Source organism: Oncorhynchus nerka, linkage group LG23, assembly GCF_034236695.1.
Source record: "Oncorhynchus nerka isolate Pitt River linkage group LG23, Oner_Uvic_2.0, whole genome shotgun sequence".
Classification (NCBI taxonomy): Eukaryota; Metazoa; Chordata; class Actinopteri; order Salmoniformes; family Salmonidae; genus Oncorhynchus; species Oncorhynchus nerka.
In genome coordinates, this window is record NC_088418.1 from 29,467,624 (window position 1) to 29,483,726 (window position 16,103).

Here is a 16,103-nt window from a genome sequence, read left to right on the forward strand (position 1 = left end):
CCATAATATTTGTTGTAATATTTGTTTGTCTTTTCTGGTGGATTAAACAGAAATTGCAAACAGCTTTCTATGGGTTGTTTTAAATACAGCAATATTTTGGAGATTATTTAATTTTCAAATAACCGAAAGTGAGACGTTGTAATTTGAATATTGGGAAAGAGGCTATTTTTTAACACGGGGTGAGCCATTTTTACTAATCTGCTGGAGAACCAGTTCAGATTTAAGTGTAACTTTTGTATGAATGAGAGTTAGCATTTACTTCTTCTAAACCTGAAAACGTATAAATGTTGTGCTACGAAAACAGCCAAATATATCCAAATCGGACTAAAGTAACCACATTGTGGGCCTGTTACAATACATAAATCATGATGGATTTGAGGAATATCCAATTTGTTAGATCAGATTTGTTGACTGTGCACCAATCTGCTCAATGTAATGGTCTGCGTTCCAATTACTCCTTTACCGCATCTATTGTTTAAAAAAATATATATAATACATTTTAAAAAATAAAAATACTTACATTCTTACATCAAAACAGAACGCAGGTAATTAATGAGAAAATACTGGAACAAACAAAAAATATATAAAAAATGAACTACTTTAGTGCAATTGTAATCACTCTGAAAAAAATCTTAGAATTATGTAGGAAAATGTTATTCTTGTTATTGTTCACTAGGGCTAATGTTTTAATAAAATAGTTATATTCAATCAAAAAAATGTGTAATTCTATGATATCCACATTTGTGGCTATTGATGATATCTGCGTTTTCTGTGAAAACTGTGAGAATTTGTCTCACTTGTTCTTTGAATGTAAATTTGTGTCAGAATTTTGGGAAAGCCTTGCAAAATACTTATTTACCATTATGAACACAACCTATGTTTTTGACATGAAAGATATGTTACTATTGCAATGATAACAAGACCACTGAAATGATTGTGAATTGTTTTATTCTTGTTGCCAAATACTTCATACACAAACAAAAACACTGCATCTATTGTGGCTCACATTGTTGTACTGTGGTGATGTCACAATAGCCCAGAACTGGCAAGAGTTGATTTCACTAGCTGATGTAATTATCATTTTGGTTTATATGATAAAAAGTTTGTGGTTTAATTATAATACACCATATTTTGGGTTATTTTAACAGTCTGCAAATTAACCCCTAAAAGTTTGTAAGATGTGTTATAACCTGTTACATGTCAAAGAAATCTCCTTGACTTCATCATTTGGAGGTTTATATCACACAAACAGCTTGTTAATTAAAGTACACCATATATTAAAATCACTTTATGAGCAAATTACCCTCTCAAATTATGTAAAATATCGACACAAAAAATCCCCTAAATCAACTGTTATTTTTGCCTCTCACCTAGATGCTACTGTATACTATTGTGTATAATAGTTCGATCTTTTTATGTTTTGCCAGTCAAACAATCTATTGGTTATCACTGTAATGTTTATCAATCGAAAGGTTATCATTGTAATTGCCATACATTGTTCCTTGAATCTCCTTAAAAGAATGTGGAGTGTGCAATGTCTGATCCTGTATTCTGTGTCTGTAGATCCGCAGCCGCAGCCAGCCATCCCTCAGACCTACAGCTCCCAGCCGGTTCCGGTGTCTGTTCCCTCTGCTGCTGCTGTACCACCACCTAGTGGAGGGGTAAGGAATAACACAGAGCAGTACATCACTGTATGATGTCATACAGTATAGTCCACTGTTCTTTGTCTTCCTCTGTGTGCCCTGAGCAGCAATGGTAGGAGCGTTTTTATGATTTCTTTTTCGTAGTGGTGATATGATCTGCTTAACTCTGTAGTGTGTGTGTGCACGTGTTTGTAGAGGTAATACCCACACAATTCTGTAGCCCTATGTTGATGAATGTGTGTGGTGTCCATGCATGGATATACAGTATGTCCCCATATCTGTCTACAGAAGCGCTACCGGGCTCTGTACAGCTACACGGCTGCCGACGCCGACGAGGTGTCTCTCCAGGAGGGCGACCTGATTGCAGACGTACAACAGATAGATGAGGGATGGATGTACGGCCGCATCGAACGCACCGGGCAACAGGGCATGCTACCTGCTAACTACGTCCAACCCCTCTGAAACCCTGGGCCTCGTTCAATTGGTTGAAACATTCAGAACACTGCAGACAGAAATGTAAGCATGGGTTGTGTTCATTAGGCACCAAAGGGAAGAAAATGTATTGAAAGAAGGTGTGACTGCCCGGACGTGTCCAATAAGAAACGCTCAATTTACTTTTTCATTGCAAAGCGTTTAAAACCCTTTCTGTTGCATGTCGTAATGAACAAAACCCAGGTTGAAGGTTAGTGTCCTCTCTAGGTTGTACTTTTCTATCTGCAACGTTCAGAGTTTCACTCCACTGCTGAACTTAGTCCAGGAGAAATGGGGAGATGAAAAAAGGGGGGGGGGGATATGGGAAACAAGTCACAGCCCAAGAGAGGGAGAGGAGGGAAGAAAGAGAAAAGGAAACAACTAGTGCCATTAAGACTTGAATATTGTCTCTGACCATGTTTTTGCTCATATGGTCTATTATTCATGGTTTTTGAAAAGTCAATTGATTTAGCTAATAAAGCTTCTCACTGCCATTTTCAGTACACAGTCCACTATCGGACAGCTCAATGCCCTAATACTACTACACCTAAATGGTTTTAAATGTCTAGGTCTTCCCCGTGGTTTATTTGTAGTGACATAACGACCCCAGTGAGGCCTACCATATTAAGCTTGCATATATAGAGTTCCCAAAATGTATGAATTATTCCGAAATTTTGGAAAGTTGGAAAGTTTAGGATCGGCTTCCAGTTGACAGTTGTACATTTTAGGACAGATATTTCTATAATTTAGAACCTAGAGGGCTTCCTTGTTAGTACTTGTTAGCAAACTGTATTTACTAACTAGTACCTGTTAGAATACCTACCGGTCTGTATCTACTGATTACAATAGTTACACTAATCAGCAGCACTTGGTTTGGGCTAGGCAGAAACAGGTGTGCATAATTATCAATCAATGGTATTTTATTAGGATCCCCATTAGCTGTTGTGAAAGCAGCAGCTACTCTTCCTGGGGTCCAAACATAAAATAGAATACAAACAAGAACAGAACTAATGATGTCCTAAAAGAGCCGTTTAAAATATCACTGCTGTGCATACGAAAAAATACTTAATTGGTGTTGTGATACGGCTTGACAGAAATGAAGAATTAAAAAATGTTACCATTCACAGGGATTCAAGGGTGTTTTATAAGTTTGAAAAATTAAATAGGTATGATTTATATTATTCTATTCTAAGTTTTGCAATGAAGCATTAAAATTCATTGGAGTAAAACTGAATATTTGAGAATTTGTCTCATTGTTTTTCTTACATACACAAAGCAGCCTATGTGCCAGAATGTCTCTGCTTCTGCTTTAGAAAGCAAACTTGACTTGAATGCAACAATGTCAAATCTAGCCAATCTTGCAAGCGTTCTTTGAAATCTTGTGCCAGCCAATGTGTAGCTGTCAAGAGGGACTACTTCAATATCTGCATTTAGACAGTCAGCCCAATTCTGATCTTTTTTTCACTAATTGGCCGTTCGATTAGAATTGGGCTGCCTGTCTAATCACAGCCTATGTAGCTAGCATTGTTGAGGTAACCAGTCGAACCAAAGAGTAGGCTTTGAATAGAGCACATCCAACAATATTTTAAGTCAGCAACATTTTATTAATCAACATTAAAAGAAAATACAACAACCTTATTTTCCTGTTTTCATTTTGTCAAGTTAAATGGGCTACTATTGATTGTACATTAATTGCAAAACATTGTTTTTTTGCCAAATATCCAATCTTACTACCTGTAGCCATCTCCCATTCATGACCTGTGTGAGAAGAATTTTAGACCGATGCACCAATGAGCTTTAGAAAAGTGAAAGGAACAAGTTCTGATAAAAACAAATAGAATACCACACTTAAACAAAACAGTTTACATATACAACATATACTGTCAATCTAAAACCAGGTCCAACCGTTTTTTATTTTCCTGGTTTGGGCCAATCCTGAAGAAGGACACTCTCTTGTCCACAGTCTCCTGTAGTTTGGGTGGCAGCCACAAAAGCTGCTCTTGCAAAACATCAGCGTTACAGCCTATGCAGTCTTTACATAATCTATAAAGACAAATTGAAGTACAGGTTTGTTAAAACATCAACGGATAACCAGGTGGCTGGAAACTAAAAAGGTGTGTTACTATAGATAGCATGGCAACCATATACAATGTGTGTAAAATACACAGACTTGAGAAAAGTAGCGATTGAATATCCAAAAATAGTTCTCTCTCTGGTTAAGGCTTAAATAATTGGTTTTAAGTTTACGGTTTCACATAAAACATGTCAAATCTCTATTGCACATTTACAGTGAGGTTCATTTTTAATGCTCTAACCACATTAGATTTAGATTCAAGTGCAGTATATCACCAGGTGTGTGGTTTACCTGAGTAGGGGGTATGGCTGGGTCTGAAAGACTAGAACATCTTTGCAGTGGTTCTGTGACGGAGACCTCAAAACAGTGACCTGAAAGCAGAGGGTTGGTAACATAGTAGTGAGATGGGTAGATTAATGGATGGATTGATAGAGGGTATATAGTGACATAACGAACCCAGTGAGGCCACACCATATTAATTAAGCCTAAACCCAAACATTGCATTTGCTTGACTAGGTTCTTATGTGCTGGATCCTGTTTTAAGTCCATTCATGATCCATATAGAAATGTATGAATCCATACATTTATACGCAAAAGCTCAAGTCCACCTCGCACCCAAGCAGTTGCGTTGGAAATCGCCTTAACTCCATTTGAGCTTTGTTTGAGTCAGTTAAAGTTTTGTTTACTTAGAAAATGATTATAAGGCCCCTAAACAAGATGTTAAATAGGGAATTTTACCCCTTTTTCTCCCCATTTTCGTGGTATCCAATTGTTTAGTAGCTACTATCTTGTCTCATTGCTACAACTCCCGTACGGGCTCCCGTACCGGCTCGGAAGAGACGAAGGTTGAAAGTCATGCATCCTCCGATACACAACCCAACCAAGCCGCACTGCTAAGCCAGGCCGCACCAATGTGTCGAAGGAAACACTGTGCACCTGGCAACCTTGGTTAGCGCGCCCTTAACCACTGCGCCACCCGGGAGGCCCAGGGAATGATATGTGTTAACGTGTTGTTTCAGAAGTTTCATCATAGAAATGTATTTGTGGCTTGGTTAAAAATACGTTCTCTTCTCACAAGGAAATGCAATCTATTTTTTTTTTACCTTTATTTAACTAGTCAAGTCAGTTAAGAACACATTCTTATTTTCAATGACAGCCTAGGAACAGTGGGTTAACTGCTAACCGTCTGAATCGCCATGTCCCCAGCCAGCCCAACCACTCACTGGACCCATATGTTCACTCGGCTACGCATGCCTCTCTCTAATATCAATATGCCTTGTCCATTACTGTCCTGGTTAGTGATTACTGTCTTATTTCACTGTTCACTAGGGCCTCTAGCCCTGCTCAATATGCCTCAACCAACCATGTTGTTCCACCTACTACATATGTGATGACATCACATGGTTTAAACATCTCTAGAGACTATATCTCTCTTTTCATTACTCAATGCCTAGGTTTACCTCCAATGTACTCACATCCTACCTTACCTTTGTCTGTACACTATGCCTTGAATCTATGCTATCGTGCCCAGAAACCTGCTCCTTTTACTCTCTGTTCTGAACGTGCTAGACGGCCAGTTCGTATAGTCTTTAGCCGTACCCTTATCCTACTTCTCCTCTGTTCCTCTGGTGATGTGGAGGTTTATCCAGGTCCTGCCGTGCCTAGCTCCACTCCCACCAAAACTTCTGTAAACGTAAAAGCCTTAGTTTCATGCATGTTAACATTAGAAGCCTACTCCCTAAGTTTGTTTTACTCACTGCTTCAGCACACTCCGCCAACCCAGATGTCTTAGCCGTGTCTGAATCCTGGCTTAGGAAAACCACCAAAAACCCTGAAATCTCCATTGCTAACTATAACATTTTCCGCCAAGATAGAATTGACAAAGAGGGCGGTGTTGCAATCTACTGCAAAGATAGAAAGTAATACAGAACTCTGCAGGCTAAGTCTGTACCCAAACAATTTGAGCTTCTACTTCTAAAAATTCACCTTTCCAGAAACAAGTCTCTCACTGTTGCCGCTTGCTATAGACCTCCCTCTGCCCCCAGCTGTGCTCACGATACTATATGTGAACTGATTTCCCCCATCTATCTTCTGAGCTTGTGCTACTAGGTGACCTAAACTGGGACATGCTTAACACCCCGGCCATCCTACAAACTAAGCTTGATGCCCTCAATCTCACACAAATGATCAATGAACCTACCAGGTACAACCCCAAATCCGTAAACACAGGCACCCTCATAGATGTCATCCTAACTAATTCGCCCTCCAAATACACCTCTGCTGGTTTCAATCAAGATCTCAGCGATCACTGCCTCATTGCCTGCATCCGTAATGGGTCTGCGACCAAACGACCACCCCTCATCACTGTCAAACGCTCCCTGAAACACTTCTGCGAGCAGGCCTTTCTAATCGACCTGTCCGGGGTAGCCTGGAATGACATTGACCTCATTCCGTCAATAGATGATGCCTGGCTATTCTTTAAAAGTGCCTTCCTCACCATCTTAAATAAGCATGCCCCTCAAAAAAGGTAGAACTAGGAATAGATATAGTCATTGGTTCATGCCAGACCTGTCTGCCCTTGACCAGCACAAAAACATCCTGTGGCATTCTACATTAGCATCGAATAGCCCCCGTGATATGCAACTTTTCAGGGAAGTTAGGAACAAATATACAAACTCAAAAAAGTTCTGGGACACTGTAAAGTCCATGGAGAATAAGAGCACCTTCTCTCAGCTGCTCACTGCTCTGAGGCTAGGAAACACTGTCACCACCGATAAATCCACTATAATTGAGAATTTCAATAAGCATTTTTCTACGGCTGGCCATGCTTTCCACCTGGCTACTCCTACCCCCACCATTTCTCCTTTACCCAAATCCAGATAGCCGATGTTCTGAAAGAGCTGCAAAATCTGGACCCCTACAAATCAGCCGGGCTAGACAATCTGGACCCTCTCTTTCTACAATGATCTGCCGAAATTGTTGCAACCCCTATTACTAGCCTGTTCAACCTCTCTTTCGTATTGTCTGATACTGCCGCGGTCATCCCCCTCTTCAAAGGGGGTGACACTCTAGACCCAAACTGCTACAGACCTATATCTATCCTACCCTGTCTTTCTAAGGTCTTCGAAAGCCAAGTTAACAAACAGATTACTGACCATTTGAATCCCACCATACCTTCTCCGCTATGCAATCTGGTTTCAGAGCTGGTCATGGGTGCACCTCAGCCACGCTCAAGGTTCTAAACGACATCATAACCGCCATCGATAAGAGACATTACTGTGCAGCCGTATTCATCGACCTGGCCAAGGCTTTCGACTCTGTCAATCACAACATTCTTATTGGCAGACACGACAGCCTTGGTTTCTCAAATGATTGCCTCGCCTGGTTTACCAACTACTTCTCTGATAGAGTTCAGTGTGTCAAATCGGAGGGCCTGTTGTCTGGACCTCTGACAGTCTCTATGGGTGTGCCACAGGGATCAATTCTTGGGCCGACTCTCTTTTCTGTATACATCAATGATGTTGCTCTTGCTGCTGGTGATTCTCGGATCCACCTCTACGCAGACGACACCATTCTGTATACTTCTGGCCCCTCCTTGGACACTGTGTTAACTAACCTCCAGACGAGCTTCAATGCCATACAACTCTCCTTCCATGGCCTCCAACTGCTCTTAAATGCAAGTAAAACTAAATGCATGCTTTTCAATTGATCGCTGCCCGCACCCGCTCGCCCGTCCAGCATCACTACTCTGGACGGCTCTGACTTAGAATACGTGGACAACTACAAATACCTGGGTGCCTGGTTAGACTGTAAACTCTCCTTCCAGACTCACATTAAGCATCTCCAATCCAAAATTAAATCTAGAATCGCCTTCCTATATCACAACAAAGCATCCTTCACTCATGCTGCCAAACATACCCTCGTAAAACTGACCATCCTACCGATCCTCGACTTCGGTGATGTCATCTATAAAATAGCCTCCAACACTCTACTCAACAAACTGGAAGCAGTCTATCACAGTGCCATCCGTTTTGTCACCAAAGCCCCATTCACTACCCACCATTGCGACCTGTACGCTCTCGTTGGTTGGCCCTCACTTCATACTTGTCGCCAAACCCACTGGCTACAAGTCTCTGCTAGGCCCCGCCTTATCTCAGCTCACTGGTCACCATAACAGCATCCATAACAGCACCCACTCGTAGCACGCGCTCCAGTAGGTATATCTCACTGGTCACCCCCAAATTCCTCCTTTGGTCGTCTTTCCTTCCAGTTCTCTGCTGCCCATGACTGGAACGAATTGAAGCTGAAGAATTGAAGCTGGAGACTCACATCTCCCTCACAAGCTTTAAGCAACAGCTGTCACAGCATTTTACAGAGCACTGCACCTGTACTTAGCCTATCTGTAAACAGCCCATCTATCTACCTACCTCATCCCCATACTGGTATTTATTTATTTTGCTCCTTTGCACCCCGGTATCTCTACCTGCACATTCATCTTCTGCCGATCTACCATTCCAGTGTTTAATTGCTATATTGTAATTACTTCGCCACCATGGCCTATTTATTTCCTTAACTTACCTCTTTTGCACTCACTGTATTTAGACTTTTTGTTTTCTTTTGTTCTACTGTATTATTGACTGTATGTTTTGTTTATTCCATGTGTAACTCTGTTGTTGTATGTGTCGAATTGCTACGCTTTATCTTGGCCAGGTCGCAGTTGCAAATGGTTAAATAAAGGTGAAATAAAATAAAATAAAAAATAAACTGCCTTGTTCAGGGGCAGAATGACAGATTTGTACCTTGTCAGCTTAGGGATTCGAACTTGCAACCAATTGCTAGTCCACCACTCTAACCACTAGGCCACGCTGCCGCCCCTTAAATAGTAATATAGCTAGTGGACTCCTGATATCTCCAGGAGTGATAAGTATAATTTGTTGTCTTTATCTGTTGTGGTCTTGTACATTTTCTTTGCTAGCTAGGGCCATCTACTTTAAGTGCTGCCTGTTTTCCCAGTGGCATACTTCATGTGTGAACTGCTGACAGCTCACAATTTGCAGATTGTTGACACATCAACCAGGATCAAGTGGCTGGGCAATTAGTTACTTGGTTTGGTAATCACTGGCTGTATTGGGAGGTGTGCTCTCCACCTCTGCTAGGCAATTAGCAATTATTGTTAGTTCTCCAGTCTCCCCTGGTTTGTCAGCGGCAGCTGTAAGCCGCGATCGTGTCGATTTTGTCGCAAAACTAAGACACCTGCCGAAACAAAGACGGTTCTGCCGAGTTGTTCTGCAGAGTTATTCAATGAAAGAGAGGAGGGCTTCACACCACTCGTGTATCTTACCGAGTTATTTACAGATTGTCATTTTGCTCTTTTGTAGCTTTGTCAACAATGAGTTCGCTCCTCTCCCTGTATGCTTTACAGACTCTCCTCACCTCTTGGCTGCAACCCTTCTAATTTAGTGTACCCTGCGTGCACAACCCATGTCGACCCTACTCTCCTCCCTTTCCGTATCCTATGACTCACACTGTCCCCTTTCCTCCCAGCTGGCTTGGCCCTTCCCTCGTGCTCCGTGGCCGAGTGACTCATTGGGAGCTTCAGAACAGGGCTGTAGGCAGCTGAGCGAAAATGGAACTTCCGGAGGACCTATTATCCTTTCACTCCCTCCTCTCCACCCCTATGGGAGGGCAGCTCCTACTCAGCCCAGACTTGAGATGAACATGAGCACATTAAGTATTGTAGTGATTGAGGGAACAGTGCAAGGTTAAGATGAGCAGCCTGAAATTGGGTCACCATGACCAAAGGCAGTGACCATAACTACTGGTCCAAGAAAGCTAGTTCCCTTAAGAAATCTGTTATCGGCCTTATCAATGGCAGGTTTTTCAACCATAAGATTACTTATGTGATCAAATGAAAACTAAACTAAATGAACAATTCAACCATCATTCAGACGCCATCTATCAAGCTAGGGAATGTGAAAAGCATCCTTAAAACTTCTTAGGGCTGAGATCCCGTTAAGGGGATCGACATGACAACAGCCAGTGAAAGTGCAGTGCGCCAAATTCAAAACAACAGAAATTCCTCAAACATACAATCTTATACCATTTTAAAAGGTAATCTTGTTGTTAATCCCACCACAGTGTCCGATTTCAAAAAGGCGTTTACAGCGAAAGCACCACAAACGATTATGTTAGGTCACCACCAAGTCACAGAAAAACTCAGCCATTTTTTCAGCCAAAGAGTGGAGTCACAAAAATCAGAAATAGAGAGAATGCATCACTAACCTTTGATGATCTTCATCAGATGACACTCATAGGACTTCATGTTACACAATACATGTATGTTTTGTTCGATAAAGTTCATATTTATATAAAGAAATCTCAGTATACATTGGCGCGTTATGTTCAGGAGTTCCAAAAACATGCAGTAATTTTGCAGAGAGCCACATCAATTTACAGAAATAATCATTATAAATGTTGATGAAAATACAAGTGTTATACATGGAAATATAGATAAACTTCTCCTTAACCTGTTGAGTGTAGGGGGCAGTATTTTGATGTTTGGATGAAAAACATACCCAAATGAAACTGCCTATTTCTCAGGCCCAGAATATGCATATACTTGTCAGATTAGGATAGAAAACACTCTAAAGTTTCCAAAACTGTCAAAATAGTGTCTGTGAGTATAACAGAACTGATATTGCAGGCGAAAACCTGAGGAAAATCCAACCCGGAAGTGCTGTTTTTCCTGAAAGCTCTCTGTTCCATAGCCTTCCTTTCTCTCCATTTAAAGGGATATCAACCAGATTCCTTTTCCTATGGCTTCCCCATGGTGTGAACAGTCTTTAGACATAGTTTCAGGCTTTTATTTTGACAAATGAGCGAGAAAGATCACATCGCGTCATTGGATGGCTGGGTGCCAGCAGCATTTTGCATGCGCAACAGTTTGGAGCAGACATTTTCTCTCTCTCTCCTATTGAAGAAGCTACAGTCCCGGTTGAAATATTATCGATTATATATTGTAAAAACAACCTGAGGCTTGATTATAAAAAACATTTGACATGTTTCTACGAACTTTACGGATACTATTTGGAATTTTCGTCTGCCCGGTCTTGACCGCTCGAGCCTTTGGATTTCTGAACAGAACGCGCCAACCAAATGGAGGTATTTTGGATATAAAAATAATCTTTATGGAACAAAAGGGAACATTTATTGTGTAACTGGGAGTCTCGTGAGTGCAAACATCCGAAGATCATCAAAGGTAAGCGATTCATGTTATTGCTTTTCTGACCAATCTACTTGGCTGTTAGCGGTTTGTAATGTTTTGTCTACTGAGAGAGATGGCCTTACATAAACACTTGGTATGCTTTTGCCGGAAAAAAAAAAAATCTGACACGCCAGTTGGATTAACAACAAGCTAAGCTGTGTTTTGCTATATTGCACTTGTGATTTCATGAAAATTAAATATTTCTAGTAATTTAATTTGAATTTGGCGCTCTGCAATTCAGCGGATGTTGTCGAAAAATGATCCCGGTAACGGGATGGGTGCATCAAAAAGTTAATGCAACCGCTGTGTCAGATTTCAAAAAAGCTTTACGGAAAAAGCAAACCATGCAATAATCTAAGTACAGCACTCAGAGAACCAACAAGCCAAAAAGATATCTGCCATATTGTGCAGTCAACATAAGTCAGAAATAACATTATAAATATTAACTTAACTTTGATGATCTTCATTAGAATGCACTCCCCTGTAATCCCAGTTCCACAATAAATGTTTGATTTGTTCGATAATGCCCATCATTTATGTCCAAATAGCTACTTTTGATAGCGCGTTTGGTAAACAAATCAAAACTCACGAAGCGCATTCACTAGTTGCAGACGAAATGTCAAAAAGTTCCGTTACAGTCCTTAGAAACATGTCAAACGATGTATGGAATTAATCTTTAGGATGTTTTTAACATAAATCTTCAATAAGGTTCCAACCGGAGAATTCCTTTGTCTTCAGAAAAGCAAAGGAACAGGAGCTACCTTTCATGTGAAATGCGCCTTACCAGCTCGTGGCTGCTGGCAGACCTCTGACTCATTCCCCTCTCATTCAGCCCAAACAAGTTGAAGCCTTAGGAAGTGCAACATAACCAATATCCCACTGTATCTTCAATAGGGGCTGAGTTAAAAAACTACAAGCCTCAGATTTCCCACTTCCTGTTTGGATTTTCTCTCAGGTTTTTGCCTACCATATGAGTTATGTTATACTCACAGACATCATTCAAACAGTTTTAGAAACTTCAAAGTGTTTTCTATCCAAATAATATGCATATATTAGCAACTGGGACTGAGGAGCAGGCAGTTTACTCTGGGCACCTTATTCATCCACGCTACTCAATACTGCCCCTAGCCATAAGAGGTTTTAAGGACTTGTTTTTCCCCAGTGTAGACTTATACGTACCGAGTCCATCAGGAGGACGTAGTCTCGACACCCCCCGAAGACAACCACATCATTATCCTTGCCCCGACACGCCGAATGCCACAACCTATGGAGGTATACCATGTTCAGACAGGTATACCATGTTCAAACAACTTTTTGTTTTGTTTAATTGAATAAAATAAATATCTGCTCACTAATTGGTTGCACCTAACGAATAAAGAAATAAAAAACAGGAACGTCGCAAGCATTACAAGAAGTTACTGCTGGTTGAGTCTCTCGGTTCAAAACGTCTGCACAGAGATGGCGTGTTACTGGAAATTAGGCTAATGACAGTGAGAATATGCACAAACAGTGGCTTTTGATGGCCATCCCCTACCTGGGCTTGTCATGGTGTAGGTGATCCATCTCTCTCCATGTATTTGTCTGAGTGTCAAACTCCCATCCGTCACCTAAAGGAAAGATATGAAAGAATATGTATGATTTTTTTACAAACCACCTTCAATACATATGTCATTCTTTACAAAAGCACTACTCACAGGAAACCCAGAACTAGAATCTTCAGTAATGCGTCAGAGGCTCGATTAAGTTATGGGGGGCAGACATGTTAGAAAAAATACTAGAATGAGGGGCAGAAGCAAGGCGGTAGCTCCACCCCCCTCTCTTTGCAAGTTACAGGCTAGTCTATGGGCCAATTGTGCCACCCAATTCCTAAATGCAAAAGATGTGAACACCTGCGAAATCGTGATTTGTCCAAATGATCCATGGTGATAATAAATCTGCACAGCAGAACAAAGTCCCTCGTTAGTCATCGCATCAGTCTGTTGACAGATGCTAAAATACCAGTTATGTTACATGCTGTCCACGAGAGATTACAAAAGCACTTTAGCATTTTAGAAAGACGTAAGTGCTATAAGGACCGATGGGGCTGTTATGAATCCTTATTACACCCATAATGCATTAGGGTTTGATAAAAATACAAATGTAAAAAAATAAAAATAAAACGAATGTATCTATTTGCTGATTCAATGAGGTAACACTTTTGTTAGACATAACTAGCCTAGTAGACAAAAGTGAGTGTAGCACTCGGTCTGGTTTATCCAGGTTAGCTTCAGACTTACTTAAAGAATCACCGGTGATACTCAGCCCACCAAACAGGAAGAGGGTGTGGTCAGACACTGGGGTCAGGGTGTGCATGGAACGCCCCACGGGCACCAAAGACGAGAGGAAGTCACTGGAGGAATGCAGAGTGTTTTACACAAACACACAGATATAGCACTAAACACATGCTAACAAGGACAAAAGTTTTTACAGAGACGAGCCCATGGTTGTTGTAGGTTGAGTAAACATATTAGATCTAACAGTCTTGTGAGGCACGCTAGAGACCCAGGTTCAAACCCAGTCAGTCACATACTTTATATAGATATAGAGTAAATGAGCTTACATCCGTGTCCATATCCAGGTGTCCAGATCCAGACAGTGGATGTCCAAATCTGTGTCCTCCTGTCACAAATATGAAATGTTTTGAAATCACAGGGACATAAGTCAGTCACCATCAGCAAATCCTTGTCTCAATCACAAGATGCCACATTGTCAGCTTCTTTGCTCTTCTCCTGATAGGTCAATACAGTTGGCAACCACTGATATAAAGATGTTCAAAGCAAAGGACCAGAGTTGATTTCAAGATGGCAGATCCAAAAAGAGATGCTGTAGACCACCCATAAACAGCAGGAATCTAATGGTGGTCCACTCACCAGACCTCCGCAGATGTAACCTTTGTCCCCCAGGGTGGCGCTGGTGTGGGAGGCTCTAGGAGATGGGGTCTGACCCTACGGAAGGAAGCCACGAGGGAACGTGTCATCAAGAGTATAATCAATGTGTCAACAACAGAAAACAAGTGACAAGATAGTTGCTACATAATTAAATAAAAATCATACTTAAATCATGATTAGGGACATGTCAACAATAATAAGACCATTCATTTCATTCACATGAATATAGTAGTACCACACACACTCACATGGGTTTCAGGTTCTTCCCACGTCGCAGTGTGTGTGTCAAAAATGTTGACTTCGCTGTTCCAGCCCCAGAACCTAAAGAATGTCGTCCCAATCATTGCCTGGGGAGTTATAACACCCAAGTAAAACATAAACATATTCCAGTATCAGTGAACATGTAGTGTATTTATATTGTTTGTTAATTTCTTATTTACTTACCCAGGATGATTCATGGACTGTGAAGTTCCTTGAGTTGTTGACCTCTCTTATGGTTTTACATCCATACCCTCCAAAGTAGATGAGCCTATAAAACAATAACACAAAAGATCACTAATGGCACCATCATTACTACATCCAGCTGCTCACTGCATCTATTGATTAATAAATGCGTCGAAAGTAACCCTCTCACATATATTGCAAGCAGTGAACACAGTGTACACTCACATAATGTTTGCATCGTTTTGTTTGTTCACAATACACCCATCACTGTAATCTAAGTCAGTCCTTACTACGAATGGCTATTTCCCTCCCATTGAGATGTAATAAGTAGGTAAATTAGCAAGTAAAATGAGGATTCCAACTGAGTGAATCTGAATAGGCAGTTAATATACATTGTCAGCTAGAAGGTGTGAATGTTTGGCGAATGGCTCAAGAGCACCTTTTGTTGTAGGGCTAGCCTTAATGCTAGTAACAATGGGTGTGGGGAAAAGGCTTTCAAATACCCTCTTCCTCTGCATCGTTGTCACATTTCTAGGCCTAACCAGTCTGGGTAGTGATCAATGTCATAAATGTAGGTTTGCAAAACTACCGGTAATTTACCAAAGTAAATCAGAATGTTCAATCATCAACAGGTCATCTATGGCCATATATGGTCATTTATACGGTACTTGAATAATAAAAAATATATATTTTATATTTGTGTCCATGAGTTTCTAGTTAATAGACCATATGGTTCAAGAGAAAATGGCCTAATGCAAAAAAACATCAACCAACAATGCCATTATTTTTCAATTAACACTGCAACTCTTCCAACTTTTGACTTTTTTCACATCCGCCATCAGTTTGACGCTAAAACATTTACAGCAAAGATGTATTGACATTTAATATATATATAAGAGAGTAATAGGATACGGCATGTGTCAAAATTGATTGATTGCTGACCTTATGACCTGATGACATGTACAGAATATGTGCCCCCGCCCCAGCCCCCCCTGTTCGTGTGGTCATGTGTTAGAGGGTGTTTGAACTTTTGGGGCCCATGCCCCCTCCACCCCCCAGTTTTATCTCCCTTATGGTTGTTATCTATGAAGCAGGAATGTCTGGGGCTATAGATAGCGCTGGGGCCTCAGCATTATAAATGTCCAGAACAAGCCATTTTTTAAGACCTGAATATTAAGCATCTAAAAATATGTCTACAAAGGGGAATTCTCGGAGTGCTCTGTAGCTCATGTCACGAACCCAACGCCAAAAGCTTGGAGGATATTTTGGTAGAGGCTCCC

At 40.9% G+C, this 16,103-nt stretch overlaps 2 protein-coding genes across 2 annotated transcripts in view; one reads left to right on the forward strand and one right to left on the reverse strand.

Annotated features, from left to right (window-relative positions):
- LOC115106678 (LIM and SH3 domain protein 1-like) overlaps positions 1-3,747 on the forward strand; it is a 29,756-nt gene extending 26,009 nt beyond the window's left edge. Inside the window, exons 6-7 of the mRNA XM_029629647.2 lie at positions 1,564-1,661; positions 1,932-3,747. Coding sequence (XP_029485507.2) covers positions 1,564-1,661; positions 1,932-2,105 — 272 coding nt within the window. The 3' untranslated portion in view covers positions 2,106-3,747. The remainder of the gene's footprint in view (positions 1-1,563; positions 1,662-1,931) is intronic.
- A 52-nt stretch (positions 3,748-3,799) lies between these two features.
- Positions 3,800-16,103, reverse strand: part of LOC115106677 (kelch domain-containing protein 1-like) — a 33,799-nt gene continuing 21,495 nt past the window's right edge. The window contains exons 5-13 of the mRNA XM_029629646.2: positions 14,824-14,908; positions 14,628-14,726; positions 14,362-14,436; positions 14,052-14,110; positions 13,729-13,841; positions 12,987-13,059; positions 12,632-12,716; positions 4,480-4,559; positions 3,800-4,157 (exon numbers count right to left, since the gene is read on the reverse strand). Coding sequence (XP_029485506.1) covers positions 3,998-4,157; positions 4,480-4,559; positions 12,632-12,716; positions 12,987-13,059; positions 13,729-13,841; positions 14,052-14,110; positions 14,362-14,436; positions 14,628-14,726; positions 14,824-14,908 — 829 coding nt within the window. The 3' untranslated portion in view covers positions 3,800-3,997. The remainder of the gene's footprint in view (positions 4,158-4,479; positions 4,560-12,631; positions 12,717-12,986; positions 13,060-13,728; positions 13,842-14,051; positions 14,111-14,361; positions 14,437-14,627; positions 14,727-14,823; positions 14,909-16,103) is intronic.